At 39.3% G+C, this 17,587-nt stretch overlaps 2 protein-coding genes across 2 annotated transcripts in view; both read right to left on the reverse strand.

The window, feature by feature from the left end:
• Positions 1-1,056: 1,056 nt before the first annotated feature.
• LOC108041677 (phosrestin-2) lies at positions 1,057-3,665 on the reverse strand. The gene is made up of 4 exons (XM_017119659.2): positions 3,446-3,665; positions 1,913-2,720; positions 1,372-1,501; positions 1,057-1,313 (listed from the first exon to the last, which is right to left on the reverse strand). Exons 1-4 carry the CDS (start codon positions 3,552-3,554, stop codon positions 1,266-1,268), a joined length of 1,095 nt encoding a protein of 364 aa, XP_016975148.1. The 5' UTR covers positions 3,555-3,665; the 3' UTR covers positions 1,057-1,265.
• Positions 3,666-13,076: 9,411 nt separating this feature from the next.
• LOC108043597 (insulin-like growth factor-binding protein complex acid labile subunit) overlaps positions 13,077-17,587 on the reverse strand; it is a 55,910-nt gene continuing 51,399 nt past the window's right edge. The window contains exons 12-15 of the mRNA XM_044460198.1: positions 16,451-16,597; positions 16,135-16,297; positions 15,724-15,855; positions 13,077-14,586 (exon numbers count right to left, since the gene is read on the reverse strand). Of these exons, the coding sequence (XP_044316133.1) occupies positions 13,997-14,586; positions 15,724-15,855; positions 16,135-16,297; positions 16,451-16,597 (1,032 nt within the window). The 3' untranslated portion in view covers positions 13,077-13,996. The remainder of the gene's footprint in view (positions 14,587-15,723; positions 15,856-16,134; positions 16,298-16,450; positions 16,598-17,587) is intronic.

A 17,587-nucleotide genomic window follows, 5' to 3' on the forward strand; every position in this document is an offset into this window, starting at 1 on the left:
TTTTGACTTTTAAATTTGTAATCAAAATAATTTGGATTGGATTAGTAAAACCCCTTAAAAATAATTTTTTAAGCTAGTAAATTTTATTTACAGATTTTATTTATTATTATTATCAAAATCAGAGTTTTATAGAGTTCTTTCCGAATCGTCTAATATAAGCACTCAAAGCTACTTGATTAAACTATAATTGCGGTCAACTATTTCTGCCTTGAGTCTCGCCATCTTATCGGTTAAGTGGCGATGTGTTTATTTGGAATGCAATTTTATTGCCAGACGCTCTGTGAGACGATAATTTAATCTGCCTAGTTGAATTTCGATTAAAGGCATTATGCAGAAACATTTTGACTAATCAACCACCTGCCTTGCCAAAAATACTGGCTTGTTCCCCAACGCTACTTTTCAAACTGTATTTTGACCACAAAATGTACTGTGACTGCAGGAAAATTAGGCAGATGTGTAACCATAAATCTTTGTTGGTAATTGAAAGTGCCACAAATCATTTGGATGTAAACTTACCCAAAATGAATGTTGCTGCTTTAAACTCGACAAAAATAAATGGAAATGGCAGATCGGAGATCCAATCTACAAAACACTTTCAAAATGCACATTAAATTTACTTATATCATATCAAATTATATCTTGACTAAGCTTCAGCTCAGTAAACTTACTCTATTATCTTTACTAAGAATTAATTAGGTTGCTCCTCTGCTTTTTAGAGTAGCAATAGTTGGAATTACTAAGCCGCAAAACCAAGATGCACTATCAGTATTTCAATAGAATGCATTGGCTTCTGTTGATTTCCTCATTGTACTTCAATAAATACATAATGAACAGACGTTGCAAGATAGTAGTACAAATGAAATGCTATCTGAATGTGAATTATCAAATGTTTGGCATGTGTGCATTCTAAGTAAGGCAATAAAGAGTATTTAGTTCATTCCTTGATAGAATTAAAGTCAGATTGCAGATTTAAAAATCTTATTTTAACGACAAACTTACCTTATTCCAATCAAACTTATCTACTTCTTTCCTTACCATTCAATAACCTCATGTACATAAACTTTTTTCATATTTAATTGTTTGTTGAGTTATAAATATAATACACATACACACATATATGAATATTGGATTTGCTATATAGGAAAAGTACGACGACTGCAGTTCAGAACATTTCAGCAACATCAGCATTTTTTAAGATCCACAGACATCGGTTAGACATGTAGAAATACGCCATTTTTGTCATTAGTTGAGGTAGCCATTTCTGTTTAGGCCTCGATGGAGCCCTCAGCTTCCAGTTGGGCCTTGCGGCTGGGCTGCAAGAGTGATGGCTTTTAATTATTTAAATCAATGTTTTCCATAAAGTTATTCTACCTTCGGGTGCATCAGGATGAAGGGCAGCTCAGCGCAGAGCTCGCCGCCCAAGGCGCCCAAAAAGAGCTTGACCTTCACAGCATAGGAGACAATTATGCCGAAAGCATCCCTGGCATCCTGACTGGCAATGCTAAAATAGAATATTATAATTTATTTAAGATATAAATTTGTTTTCTTAAAACTTATATAAATATTTTGGTTAATGGATAGATAGATAGAATAGATATGCCTTAGAAACTATTACTAATAATATTTTAAAAATGTATTAAAACATTGTTGCATAAAATATAAATAAATTGTGATTGTTGTGGAATACATTATTAAATATTATGATTTTTATGTTTATTAAATGACTATTTAGCAAAAAAACGTCTCTTCATGTTAGTACATAACCCAAAAGAATTAGAGGTTTCTTTTTGAAAACCACCAGCTCAAAATAACGTGCTCTGTATTAGACACTTTTAATTATAAATATTATAGAAAACCAAAAATATTTTTGTGAAATTAAATAAATACTCTATTTTTGGGTTTGTTTACTCACAGTGTGGTTGAGGCCAGAGCCGTTTCCTTGCGCTTGATATCGCCCTCGACGGCGATGCCCGCGCGGTCGCAATTGGCCACCAGAGTGGGCACCAGGTACATGACCTTCTGGAGACTGGAGCCCGGATTCAGGGGACAGCCCTCGCTAGTCTCCATGAAGGCGATCGTGTTGCGGAACTGACCGTTCTGGAAGAGCACCACATCGACACCCTGCTGCACCATGGCCTTGACCTTCTTGACCACCTTGTTGGAGTTGTTGCGCACGCAGATGTTCACCGAGATCTTCTCGCCGTGGTGGTACAGCTGCTTGTCCAGGGTGACCTCCAGTTCGAGTTCCCCGGGCGACAGGAGGAAGTCCTTGCGCACCACGGTGCAGGGCTGGATGCCCTCCTTGGTGGGTGCGTACTGCACCTTGCGGATGCCCAAGTTGATGGTGCTGCGACGATGCGAGCGATCGCAGTCACTGTCCCCGGTGAAGATCTTCACGAAGTACTGCACTCCGCAGGGCTGGCTCTCATCGCTGGCCTTCTGCTGGAGCACCACCGATGCCGGCGAACTGGGCGGCATCTGCATCACGAAGGGATAGGCATTGGAGCCCAGCTTCTTCAGCAGGCGCTCCTGCATCTTGGTCAACTGGATGTCCTGCTTCTGGGGCGGACACACCTGCTGCGAGACCAGGGTGAGCTCCTTCTGGAACCTGAGCCCGATCATCTCGTCGTCCTCGCGTCCATAGCGGAAATTGCAGACCAGTTGCACGAAGATTTTGCGGTTCTGGCGCACATAATCATCGTCCAGCACCACGATTCCATCTGCAATAGGACACTAATTAATCGGAGATTACGGAAACGATGGCCCAGCCACATGGTTTGCCTGGTCACGTATCTAATAAGCTTGCTTTGCTGTTAATGCAGCCGACTTGGCTTGCATAAATTACATCTAAATTTAATTAGGTCCATGGGGAGTTGATAGTTCCGGTCGATTGCAAATTAATTTAGATTTTTATCATCTTAGTTTGATGTTTATAAAATGTTTTGTTTTTTGATCTTAGAAGTCTTTACATTTACATTAATGGAATATTTTTAAACATACTGTTAAATCTTTTAATGTAATGCACCACACAAATTTTTTCAAAATAGTAAGCATAGAAATAAATTAAGACTGAATTGTAAAATGTTTTGACAAGGGACCGAATCTTTATATAAGGCTTTAATTTTTACAGACAACTGGGATTTATACACAGTTTTGTTTTTTCTGATTTTGTACACTTTGTGGCCAAGAGTGAATAGGGTTTTATATTTTTTTAATTTTAGTTGAATTTTATACACTTTGCAGACAGAGTTCGTTTATGAATGGAAATGCTTTAAAATAAAATAAATTTGTTTTCGGTCTCTGTTTGTAAACAGAAGAAACTATTTTGTATACACTTTTTTCATAGTCTAGTGTATTGACCTTTTTATTCCGTAATGGAAGTTGTGTAATAGATATGGTTTTCCCTTTAAAGCTGTACAGTTTGCAGAGTTTGCAGTATACCTACCAATTGGCTCCACTTGCGTGACGGAATCCACAAAGTCACGCCTGTTCATGTAGAGCGTGATCATGTTGTTCGGGGAGCACTTCTTAAACACCTTGAAGTTGACCACCATTTTGAGGCTGTTTGTTCGGAAGTTTCGTCGGAAGTAATGAAAATGACTTTAACGTTTCGCGCTCGAGTGTGTCGGGATACGCCGCGTTGCGTGGTTCGCTTGGCTATTAATTAGCGCTCATTGGCAATCCGGCATTTATACCTGGCATTGTGGCACCTGTCGCCCCTGCAAATTCAATTAGCCGCGCAGCAAAAATTCAGCAGTTCTCCGGCAGCGAACTGCTAAGGCTTCCGCAACCTTGTTGCGTAGTGCCTTTGATATTGACATTGCAGTCGTCGAGCGAAATCGATGGATTGAGCACAAAATAAAGCCCGCAGAACACGGCGTATTAGCGATGCAGCGTACAAAAATACAGAAATAGTTACCGAAATCGATACAGTCTGCATATTTCGGTTTGTTGTTTTCCTCACTGCATGACGCATTTATACACAAATATTACGTGCAGTCCCATTTTCCTTCCCTGTTTACGTAATTCTTTTTAATTTAATTGAGGCTTTTACAGTCCTCTAGTAAGTACTAATAAGCGGGTCGCTTTTATGTCAGTTACGATATTGTGTTTCTGCGGTTGGCTTTTAAACAGCTATTTAAAACTGAGGTTTAAAAAAATATTTCAAATAATTGCAGGTGTAATTATCACTTTCTTAATTATGCCTTATTAATTATCATTAATAAGTCCCTGTTAAATGATCTGTTTATTATTTTTTATTGATTATTTATTTAAAAAGAAGGCTTTCTGTTTTTAAATGACAATGGCGAAAAATTATTTAATTAATTATTTGAAGTATTTATTTACCCAAGCTAAAAGTATGGCTTTCATCAAATTTTATTTTAATTAAAATGAATATTATCTGGTTATCACAGAATTATATTCATATAGTGACTTTTCAACGAACATTAATCATTTCATTCATATAACACTAATCAATTCAGTTTCCAAACAGTTTAAGTGGAATTTCTCACCAACGAATAGTGACATTTTGAGTAAATAATGAGGCATAAATACTTAAACTTCACCAGCAAGTGTCACTTAAAGAGCCTGCACATTCAATTATGTAAAAATATTCTATGCAAAGCTCCTGCCACCCTAACCATTTGGCCATTTTTATTTTATGCAATGAAATCACATTAGCATAAAGTAGGCTACTTAACAAAGTCAATGAACGTAATTATTATACTCCTGACATTAAAAATATGAACAAAGTTGTGTGAAATATATTGTTCTTTATTGTGTGGTTTGGGGCCGGGACAGTGGGGAAAGTGGGAAATGTGGGGATTTCCCCAACTACGGTCGCATATTCGTGTGTGGAATAGTGGGGGAATGTGGCGGCGGACAGTCGCCAAGGGTCCAACAAAACCGACAATGAGGCCCTTAATAATAGCAAAACTTTTGCACTCACAACGTGTGGGCCAGCAGGAAAATGGCGCTGGTTATGGGCTTGTCTCTCATTTAAATACATTACAAGTGAACTTTCCGAGAGGCGTGGACACGGACTCGTTCGTCCTGGGGAGATGGCAATATGCTGTTAAAAGTATCGTGCTTAAGATTCTGTTAAGAAACTGAAGAACAATTAAAATCAATTAAGGCTCTGACACCAGTCGGATGTCAATTTCTCTTGAAAAGGTCTTTATTTTTAATTTACTTTAAACATTTCACAAATATTTAAATAATCTCAATTATTTATTTTCTATTCAATTTAAAAATTTCACAAATAATTGAACTATCAGAAAAACCAATAAATACGTTTAGTTCAAGTTATTAAATGTTTGGGGTAAATTTTCCAAATTTAAAGTGTATAATGCAGAGTCTTTAAGGATTAAGCTAGTGATTTTAAATAATACTTGAGTTAAAGAGTGCGTGTAAGTAGTTAGCTCCATGTTTTTGGGCCTGTGGGAAGTTCTCCATTTATCTGGCCATAATCAAGCAACACAATTGGTAGCGACCTCAAAGCGCAAGCTCCATTATATGTGCACAATTGTGCCAGATGCGAATGGTATTAACCCATTTCCGAGTGTGCCTCCCCCATAATTTCTCTATTCCCTCTTAAAGAGGCTGCAATTTAAACAGCATCGGAAGCAGTTTGCAACTATTCTTCTCCTGCGGTCCACTCGAGAGCTAATTTGGGCAATTCAATTGCCGGACCAAGGCGAGACAAAGTCGTCGACCAAATTGCATTGCACAATCAGCGCGATTGCCACGGACCGAACTATGGAGTTTGGCCAAGAGCCCAGAACACCAGAACAGGCATAGAAGTAGAAGCCAGTGCAATTGTCGTTTGACCCAATCGACGGCGAACTGGAGCCAGAGTTCTGGCCAGAATTAGACTGAACAGAAAGAAAAGTTTCCATTTTTTTGTGTTGATTATTTATTACAGAAAATTTAAACAAATTTAACAATGTCTATTTATATCACGTTTAAATTACAGCTAATACAATTAAATAAGATCTTAAAAAAACGTTTTTTGAATATTATTTGTATATTAAATTATTATTTATTTATATATTAAATTAATTAATCTTCAATATTGAAAACTTTCAATTTTAGGAATAGCATACTTTTGTGCATTAAAATAATTTCTTCTTATACTACTTATTACTGTATTACTTTTTATTAGGAATGGTTAACAAGTTATTTTTACAGATTCTAAAAAAAAATAAAATTTATATTTTCATAAAAATAAGTAAGCATTAAAGTCAAAATACAAAAATCCGAATTTTATGCTTTGTCGCTTTTAAAAACGGGAAACAGGACAGGAATTTTCAGGGTGGAACTTGGCCAAAACCACCTTGATGCACGGCAGACATCTGCCATGGAAACGTGCGAATGGGTAGCCACAAAGTTTTAGGCCAGGAGTCGGGCGCTGAGCAACGCAACTCATCAACTTGATCAGGGCCAATAGCACGGAAAATTGCAGTGAGCCCGAAATTGTTGTCTTATGAAAAGTAAAAGCAAACAGAATTGGCGCCCAGCCATTTCCAGTTACCATTAGCCGGAGGAAGGACATGTCGCACCCTCGAAGGAAAAAAAGCGGAGGAAAAAACTGGGCAAAAATACAGCTCCGGTGGTGCATGAGCGGACTTGGCAGCGATGTCGTCGCCGTTTGACGATGTGCAAACTGGCGAAGTGACAGCAAATGGCGCGGAAACAGTGTGTGCGCCAACGTCAACTAATCGTGGGTGAACAAAGCATTGTATATACGGCATATCCATATATACATATGGAGTCGGTACACAATCCGCGCTCTGACGTCTGTGCGTGTGGCAAAGTTGTTGTTGCCAAGGACCGCGGACAGGTAGCTGTTGTTGACGCCACTCGATTGCAGCTGCCTTGGGGGCTTCATGACGGCGGTCCTGATTGCCTTGACATCTGCATCGGGGATGGGTTTAAGCTTAATAGTTTCTCAAGCGAAAGCCAAGGTTTGATTTATTGAAAGGAACTATAAATATTTGCCTGATTACATTCACCATTACCAACAGTCTGATGTCATTATAAAGCCATTTATATAAGTTGAAGTTGAGAAGATAAGCTATCATAAATATAATTAATTATATTATATATATCAATTAAATTCGTACATCACTTTGAAAACATATTAACTGACATTGGTAAGTAAAAAAGTTCAAACTTTACTTTGTAACATCGGCCATTTTTAAGAAAATAACATGTTTTTCTATACTGTTAAAAGTTGTATATGTGGTAATAGTTATGCCAAGGGTATACCAAAAATATTTTATCTTGCACCTCGTTTCAATAATATGATATTTAGCATAAGCAGACAGCCCAATTTGGGAATACCTAAACTGATAGCACCCTAAAGTCAACCCATCGACTAAATAGATTGGAGTATGTGCGAATATTTCACATAAAAAAACCTTAGCCAGACGTTAGAGTGCACGAGATGCAAAGAAAATGCCTGGAAAATGTGAGAGGTTCCTTTCAGCGGGCCAATTCGTTCCGTATGTACGTGTCATAAGCTTTCGGGCTGGCGTTGTCCGAAAAATACCACTATTGCCGGCTAATTTCCCAGGTGCATGCTTGCTTGTTAAATTGATGTATAGCAGCAGGCCAAGTCCGAACCCAAGTCCGTGTCAGGGGCGGCGAAAGGGGGATGCCAAAGTGGCAGGCCGTGTGGTGAAGGGGGGGGTGTGGTGAAAGGAAGCTGTAGAAGGGCTACAGCATAACTGAAAATATTGTGAAAACGGCATTGGCCGCCACACACAACAATGGTTGCAACGGAGGCACCTGTACAGGTCCCTCTCCCCCTCTCCAACCTCCGTCTATCCAGGACCGGTATTTGCGGTCGGGTTTTTGACACAAATTTTGCCGATGACATGTTCAATACACAAAGCTGCGTGCTTAAGTTCGCTCATCCGTATTGTTGTACCATGGAGCTGGAGCCCCGACTACATGTAGTCCTCAATATTTGCAGCCAGCACGTGTTTAGGGTTGCCACAGCGCCGTTGTACTCCGTGTGCGAGTGTGTGTGGGCTGCCCACTTGGCTACTTTTAAGTCAACTGCAAAACTCCATTTAATATTAAAAAAATAAAATTTTTACAAATGTGAGTCTACTATTTTTTATCTCATAATAAGGAAAAATTACAAATAAATTATAGTTTTCAAATGTTATGGCTTAAAATACTTATAACAAGAGAGAACGCTATAGTCGGGTGCCCCGACTATCAGATACCCGTTACTCAGGTAAAGGGAGTGCGAGGGAGATGGAGATAGAAACTTTGATCACGCATAACTTTTTAACGAATGGTCCGATTTGAAAAATTTCTTCTACATTTCGATAGGTATTGATAAACACAATAAAACTGCATTTTTACTTTTCCGAAATATTTAAATTTTTAAAATCGTATATAAGCGATTGTGGGCGTCAGAGGGGGCGTGGCACCATTTTGAAACAAACTTGCGCTGCGTAGGAACTCCTCAAATCTACATGCAAAATGCCAATCTTCTAGCTTTTATAGTTTTCGAGATCTCAGCGTTCATACGGACAGACAGACGGACAGACGGACAGACGGACATGGCTATATCGACTCGGCTAGTGACCCTGATCAAGAATATATATACTTTATAGGGTCGGAAACGCTTCCTTCTAGCTGTTACATACTTTTGCACGAATACAATATACCCTTTTACTCTACGAGTAACGGGTATAAAAACCAACTAAACATTTATAAATCTTTAAAACCGAGCAGATTAATATGTTGTTCTAAAATGGCATTCTGAAGAAAACAAAAATTTTAGATTTATATCCAAAGTAAAGTAAAGTGATAAGTAAAACTTTAGTTTAATGCATTAAAAATGCATAGATAAATTGTTTAAAAAAAAATGGAAAAGGAAATAATTTGTATATGCATTACATATAACTTTTGATTTAACTATTTTCGTCATATATAACTGACAACACTGTTGTGATTCTGCGTGTGCTGAAATCAACTTCATTTATCACATTCTACGAAATGAAAAAAAAAGTACCCAGCGGAAAAACCTCCGTTTTTGGTTTTGGCTTCTCGCTTTAAAGTACTCTGGCCGGTTTAAATTTGCATTTCAGTTTGACAGCGGGTGCCAAATAAATTTGACAATATCTGCTTCTTTTCTTTGCCTATTTCCGTAAGCCACATTATCCTATTAAGGGATTTAATGGAGTCACACACGCGCGCAACTTTGTCTCATCATAAATCTGAGAAGCCAACACAGCGGGTAATTCTCTGTGGAGCGTAAAAAATGGAAGAGGAAGGGCAGAGCATTGTTTGATATATTTACCTCATATCGGATATTTATGCCTTTCACTTACCAGGTACCGTATGGATTTATGCCGCAACGATTATGGCCAATGGGCAAAGTTGCCACAAACAGCCAACTTTTCCCAAATCCCTCAAATTAGCCAAAAGCTTAAGGAGAGACGTCGGCTATTCGTGTGGCATTTAAATTATTTTATCTGTACCGCAAGAATTTATGAATTTCAAAAACTTTCTAATAACACCCAAGGGACCGCTTTTGGCCGCTTTGCCAGTGAAAATATATCGTTGGCCATTTGGCAAACAAACTGTGAAGCAGTTGCCTCGTTGAGGCATCCAAATGTTGACGTCTGGTCCTCTCACCGTTTCTAAGGTCTTCTCGAAATATATTTCGCTGAATCTAGCTTCATAAGAATTTGCGATCCGTGTGACTAACAAAGTTTTTCTCCTACATTGATGGAAATCGAGCGACAATCATTCTTGAAATAAACTTTTATTCAAGTCGGCTTAAACTTTGCCCACTTGAGACGCTTTAATTGGTTGTGCCATATTTGAGTCTTTTTCACTCCTTTAACCCTCAATGGTTTAACCCCCTATCGCTTTTGGGGGCAATGCTTTTGCCATTCGTTTTGGGGCACATAGTTTTGCATCTGGGACGAACCGCAAAAAAGTCTTTTCGATTTTGAATTTAGTTTTTCTATGTCCTGGAGTGCTAATGCAGAGGGAGAAAAAACATACATACAATTTGTCTTTTATTATAAGTTTCCTTCTGAATGTTAAAGACAAAATATTTTAGATCTTCAAAATTGATTGTTATTGTTAGATATAAATACTTTGTTTTGCTTTCATCTCAAATTTTTACTTTTTCTTTCCAGTGACTAACAGTTTTGTCGCTCTTAAATATTTCAAAAATAATTGAGAGAGAGTTTTTGAAGATTTAATATTAAAGTTTACATTAGTTTGTTATCCAAACGCATATTTATGTTCTGTGCAAAGCAGCTGAAGCTTTTCCATAATATTTTTCACGTCAAACTTTTACTTCCTTTTATGCGGCGACCCTATATATTTCCAAAAATAATTGAGAGAGTTTTTATAGATTTAATATTACATTTTTCATTAGTTTGCTATCCAAACGCACATTTATTTTCTGTGCAAAGCAGCCGGAGCTCTGCCATAATAAAATTCGTGTCCTGACATTTCTCAGCAGGCTTGTCACACGTGTCGAAGCGTTGTAGAAATCTCGGCGCCCCCAGCTCCATTTTTTCTCTTTTTATGTCAATCCCCCGTGGACAATTCAAATTGTTCATTTGAGTCCTCTATATGGTAGTAGTGGCCAGCCTTTCTTCTGGTTTTTTTTCTGTCAGAGGTTAAAGCCTAATGGTTTTTGCTTTGCAACTTTTGAAAATGCTTTGAAAAGCAATTAGTACTGCAAAATGTGTGCCTTGACATTGCTCGAACTGAAGACATTGCCTGTCATTGCGCTTAAACGATTTGTCATGACAGCAAGCCGAAGGGTTTAATAGTTGGACGAAATAATGATTGATGGTTTGGTCTGGGCGGTTTGAGGAGAGCTGGTCCCATTCAATACATGATTTAAGTTGGTTTTGTTTAAATTCGAATTCTTATTTACTTTTTGGAAAATTCTTAAGTTAATCTCTTAATTGCTTTTAATTTTATTTCGGTGTTTATTTCGTTCACAGCTTTAGTAAACGGATTATGCTAAGACAAATAAAACGCTTATGAATACAAATTGGTTTTAAGAGCTTAACAAAGGAATCTTAATTAAGTATTTGATTTTCGATTATTACTGTTTTTACTCCGATGAAAAATATTTAAGCCTGATTTAATTTATCTTGAAAATTTAATTTAAAATCTAGTATATTTCAAAGAAATATTTGGCTAGAGTGCTTATCTCATCAGCTATATAAAAGCCCGCCACTACCAAAGAGCTAGTTAACCTGGCTTCAATTTAATTTAATTTCGACATTTTTCCGCACTCAACCTAAGTAAACCAATAAAGGGCAGGCGAAGAAGGAGCCTGAGACAGAGGCCCAGAAAGGATACGAAGGTCCTGCTGCTGCTGCACTGCACCAAAGTTGAGTAAGCAGACTGATTAAATTTACACATCGAACCGCAACTGTTGCACCCCGGCATACGAAAAAGTAATAAAAAGCAAGGAGTTGGAACAAATTTTATATCCCCGACAGCGGGAACAAAGCTGAGGAAGTCGAAGCTTCTGTGCATTAAAGTAGGAAATCAATTGATAGCTGCCGAGCAGATGGGAGCCGAGTGGCTGCCCCTTTTTCCTTCGTCAATTGCTTGTAAGTGGGTGGTTGTAAAACTTTTTATAACCGGACTGAGTGCACGCTGCGTATGAGCAATGCCAGCTGCTCGACTTCAAGGGCCATGGATGCACCGAATTAAGAAAAGATGGAAAAGTAGTCGAATTCCATCCATCCCTTCGATCGAATATCTTTAGTGGCAATTTAGGATTTTCCCATAGATTTTCCCATGCCCATCTGAAGGGATCGCTCACTTCAAATGTTAATAAGAACCGGACAGGCCACGCCCCCCTCCTCGTTCCGGATGTGTCAAGTGTAGCAATATTGATGTGCAATCTCGAGAGCTGCAACCGCACTGCTCAATTTGCATTCGCCCGGGCACTCGACTGCTGTGCAATTTGAAATGCATTTTCAATGCTCCAGCCGCACACTCTTGGGCGCCGGTGGAGGGCCTTTACAAGCTCCATGCATAAATTCAAATGTTTTCCCGTCCAATAAATGGCAGCCGGACCCGGCCTGGACATTGTCTCTAAGATATATGAATCGGCAAACAAATGGTTAGCCATTTTTCACGGCGAACAGTATGCTCTGGTCCAACGCTCGTTTATAATATATAACGAGTGTATTTAAGTAGTTTTAAATTACATCGAGCTTAGTCTCCAAATTAACTGTGCCACAGAAAATAAATTTTTCATACAAAATGGCTCTTATTGACGCATAAATAGTAACTATTTTATAACTTTTATTTTGATGCTGTTAACTGTAGTAGATGATTTGCAAAAAACAATATCAGTAAAGGAGGGTGAAGGGTGAAGATTTCGCGGTTTATGGACCATCTCAAAATGTCAAAATAATTCATTTAAAACAAGATTTTAATAAAATTGTTTTTTGCAAGAATGCTTATGGGTTAAAATAACATGATTTCAATAACGCACATTGTACCTTTTCATGATAAATCAAAGTACGGACTAAGATAATCGACAATACTGTCAATCCAATTACTTTTAAAAGAATCAACTAACCCCAGCGAGCTAAATCAAAGCGAAAGGATGCAGCGGCAGCTTGTTCACTATGCAATCAGCAACAATAGCAATCCGAGTGCCGTATCCAAGTCGCCGCGGAAGCGGAAGCAATTTTCATTTGCGTTGAGTTTGGTTTTAGCCTGGTGTCGTCCTTGCGGTCGCTTAGGAAGCGCTCTTTGGTTGGCGGTGAAGGGAGGGTCGGGAAATGGAGGGTTGGGAAATGGGGGGGGGGGGTCGGGAAATGGGGAATCGGAAAACCCAGCACATGCTCGGCGACATGTTACCAACATAATTTCAGATGCCACACAATGGGATAAGATAGATGGGGTGGCGCAGGGCCAAGAACGGAAAACCGAAAATGATGCAAGTGTGCAGTGCAGTAAATGTGAATTTTTATTAAATAAATTGCTGGCAGGAAGACCTTACCATTTTTCTGCGGATTCCATTCGGTTTCAAGAATAACACGTATCTCTATTGGTTTCATAAACAGTCACACTTTATTATGGATTACGGTTATTGCTGTGTAAAATAAATACAATTTTTCGACTTAAGATTACGTGAAAATGCCAAGTTCTGTTATTGATTCGAGGGGGAACCGAAAATCGTTTGGGCTTCTAGTGGGTTTCATTCAAATGATTGCTGACCTCTGCTTATTTGAGTTAAATTTGGTTTGGAACGATATATCTTTGACATGCCTTACTAGCTAGGTTTATATAGTTGCATGTGTCTGGGAAATCTATGCCACTAACTACGTGCTATTTTAATGCTTACGTTTAAATTCTCAAACAGCGGCTGCTCAATTTTGAATCGCATTGGCCAAATATACAAGTTGCTTACCATTATCTTTTCTCTTTCGCTTACAGATTATACATTCAATTTTTTATGGTTTTCTTGCCCTTATACTTATGTACAGAATACGCCTGGTTTTATCACATTTGAAATGTGTCAAAATGAATTGGGTGGCTTGCCTTAATTTAGACCAATTTTATATACAGATGCGCATATAAAAAACATTAAAATTAAGTTACAAGTATCTTAGTGAAACACTGGTAAAGTTCGTTAATTGTGAAAATGGCAGTATGGAATAATTTGGGCCGCATACCGCTGGGGCCGCCAGGCCAAATGATGATGATGATGATGATGATCGTCTGGAGTGATTAATGAACTTAATTGCGAACTCAAATCCTAATTACTGCACTTCAATGTGGCCCCGCATGGCCATTAATTATACGCCCCGTCGTCCGGTTTCAGATTCAGTGCTGCAGTGCAAACTGCAGGGCTGCCAAACTCCCCAGCGACTTACGCCGGTGTCGTGCCAACTGTTTGCTTGGCAAACTTTCCGGCGGACGAGGACGACGACGAGGACGCGGTGGCTCCGGCTGGGCCCCTGGGTCAGTTGACGCTGACCAGCGGCTCCAGCGTGCTGCTCAGATGCACCAGCTGCTGCTGCACCTCCCGCAGGCTGGCCAAACTGCCGTCCATCTGATGGTGGTGGTGCAACTGGGATGATGTTGGTGGTGGCGGCGGCGGTGGCAGCACCACGACCACAGCCTCGGCCGGCTGCGAGGGGGCTCCGGGGGGCAGGACGGTGGCCGCCGCTGCCACGGCTGCCAGGGTTGTAGCCGAGCCCGGCGAGTGCGACACACTGTACATCAGGCTGCCCATATTGGGATGCTGCTGCAATGGCGGCGGCGGAGCCGGTGGCATCAGCTCGTCAATTGTGCAGACGCGATCGGCGGCGGGGAAGGTAAAGTTGATTTCCTTGCCCTTGTCCTCGGAGATTCCTATTCCGATTCCGGTGTGAACCGGCGTGCTGCCGTTGGCAGGACTCAGACTCAGGCCCTGTCCATTCGATTTTGGACCACTCGGGCCCGCCGGGGAGGTGGCCAGGGTCAATGTGGTGGTCGTGGTGGGCGAACTGCCATTGCCCAGCGTCGTAATCGTGGTCGCCTCCAGGTTCTTTTCCAGGCACTTGCTTTCGCCTGGCGGAGACAGCAAAAAAACGGGAGAAAAAGAAAAGCAAATTAGAACAAGCTTCAAAACTCCTACCGGCTCCAATTTCGCTGCACTTAAAAACAACGCAAGAAACAAAATTCTTGTCTTAAATGAAATAAAAAATTGAGAAAATTTTAAGGTAATTTAAGCTTTCAAGTCAAAAAACATATATAACAAAATAATTTAACAAAATTGCTATTTGTTTAAATTGCTTAAGAAAATTTCGAATTATTTTCTTGAAACCACTAAAATATTGTTTTAGTTAGTTAATTTATGATTAAAAAGCAATGATCAAATTATAAATATAGTATTACTAAAATATATGTTTTTGGTTATAACATGAAGGCTTAACTCTTAAAATTTCGTAGAAATTAGGTTTCGTTTAATAAATAATTTCAAAAAGTTTTCTCAATTTTACAGGATATTTTTTAGAGTGCATGGGTGCAAGCTAGGGCAGTTTTCCACATTTTTCTCAACTCTAAGAACTCCTTTTGGGAATGTATGAAACGGTGGCAGTTTTTGCCTGCCGTCAGCTAAAACATTTTTTATTCTTTTTCCTCACCATTCCCACACCGTTTATCATGGGAATCGAATTTTTGTGTGGGGCCAAAAAGTTTTCGTTGTGGCCGGGCGACAGCCTCTCTAAGGCCATTTTATTGTTTGTGCAGAAATGCTACAATTGCGTAAACTCAGAAGTTTGCTTTTGTTTTCTTTTTTCCGGCCCTCCGCTCTTTTTGCTCCTTTTTTTCGTGGGGTTTCCCTCGAGTGAGTTCTGCTGAATGGATGCCCCAGGGCCAATTTCAGGTGAGCACAAACATTAGCGCCAGCGGAACTTGGTCAGTGTGAAATTTATTTATTCCCCAATTTAGTGGAGAGCGGGAAAAGCTACGGACCCGGCATAATGAAGCACGTTCTTGTAATTAATTAAGTGCGGCGACTTTTTTCCTTTTTTAATTTGGTGAATCATGCGCGTGCCAGTATCCGGCACATAAATTTCCGGATGTCTTTGGTCCGTTCTTACTTCGTCGCCTGCACTTGGCAATTTGCCCTCAGACCGGGACTTAAGGCACTCACCTTACCCAAACTGCAATTAAATTTAAATTCAGGTGCTAATCTGTACTTACTGCCATTCAAATGGTCCTCCCTGGTGTAGTAACGAGCCCGATTTTTCGAGAAGCAGGCCACCAAGGACAGTATAATGACGGCAATTAGCACAAAGATGATGCCACCCAGAATGGCCAGAGTATTGAGACCGCCTGTCGGATAATTAACAGAGATTAAAATGTTAAGGTAATTGCATTTGCATTTTCAGGTTTTTTGGCTTTACTGCAGGCCCAGTAAATATCGCCAAAAAGCCATAAACTAGGTTTACATATATTTAAGGCTCTTTTACTTATTGGGAATAATACAGAAAAACAATTAAAATTTAACTTAATAACATTTCTCTTAGTATTTTTTTTCTTTTACAAATTACATAGATAATTTTCAAAGGTTTACCCTTGAGTTTTAAATTTCAAGAAATTGGTTATTTTTACCGTGCTCAAGAAAGTTATATGAAGTGCTGGCGGCATTCTGCTCCTCATCGGTGATGAAAGTCAGGCACGTGTGCAGCCCGTTGATGTCCAAATTATTTATTTCTGCACCCCGCAGGCTCTTGGGCAAAAAACAAATGGGGTACGTATCCCATTTCCACTGCAGCTGCACGAGGAAAAACAGAGTAATAAGGTTAAGAACGAAAGTGAATCAACTCATGTTGGTGTTGTAAGGCATCATCAATCAGCGACGGCTTTGAAAACTAATTGAAATTGAATTTTCACTGCCGATGGCGTTTATTTTTGCAATTCCACTTACTTGACGCACGACATTTATTAATTTCCCCATGTGACACTCGTCGCATATCAAAGGATTGTTGTCGAGTCTCACGTTGCGAATGCCTTGAATCCTGAGAGCCGTATCCTCGCTGATGCCTTGTAATTGATTTCGAGATAAATCCAAAAACTGTTGGCAAACCGAAACGGGCCCGGAAAATGCCCAGAAAAGTTCAATTAAAAGTGCATTACAAGGGGGTAGACGGAAGAGAAGGAATGGTTGGTAAACAAAAGTTTAATTTTTATTGGAAAACTCTGCTGGTTAAATGACAATTAGCTTAGGAATACATATGGTTACACTCGAAACTTTTTATTACAATTTTTTATATGCAATGAAATATTATTTACTTAACTGCAAAATAATTTTTGAAAAGGATAAAAACAGTTTAAACCTAATACAAATCTATTATCCTTAACAATGATAAAAAGTATCAGCAAAAATAATATGTATAAATTTAAAAAAGTAATTTATCTGTCTTAAATATTATTGTATAAATCCGATAATGATATAATTTATGATAACCCTAATGTTTTTTAGTGTACAGAAGGCACTGAGAAGTTTCTAGAATCAGGAAAAACAATTTGGTAATTTCGGTCCAGCCACAATAACAGGACCCAAATGACTTGAGTGAAGTGTATACACAATTAAATTCAATTAAAATGAAAGGCTTAATGGCTATAAAATGATTGTTCTTGCTGCTCTGGCTGCTGTTGCTTTTGCTTTTGCTGCTGTTGTTGGTGCCCAATAAATTTGCCATAGTCAACGGCAAGAATAACAGAAAATTCGATGGCAGGACTGTGGCAACAAAGGATCCCCAGCACGGCTCCGAAAACAATCCGCAAGAAGAGTGCAAGGACACCGGCCAGGGGATATATGGGGGATTTAGAGGAGAGGCACGTACAGAAACCAGGGTGACACACAAAAGCGAACGTATCCTGAAACCCATCCCTCTGCCGTCGAAACGAAATAAAGCCACAGCTTTGGTCTGTTGTCAGAAATGTATAAACAGAAACGGCAAACGCTAACGAAAACTGCAAATACCCCTTTGCCACCCGCAATTCGAGTAATGGTACCTCGATGCTCTCCCGTTGTCGCAATGTTTTACAGTGAAATATTCTA

Source organism: Drosophila rhopaloa, unplaced genomic scaffold (genome assembly GCF_018152115.1).
Source record: "Drosophila rhopaloa isolate 14029-0021.01 unplaced genomic scaffold, ASM1815211v1 contig_2, whole genome shotgun sequence".
NCBI lineage: Eukaryota > Metazoa > Arthropoda > Insecta > Diptera > Drosophilidae > Drosophila > Drosophila rhopaloa.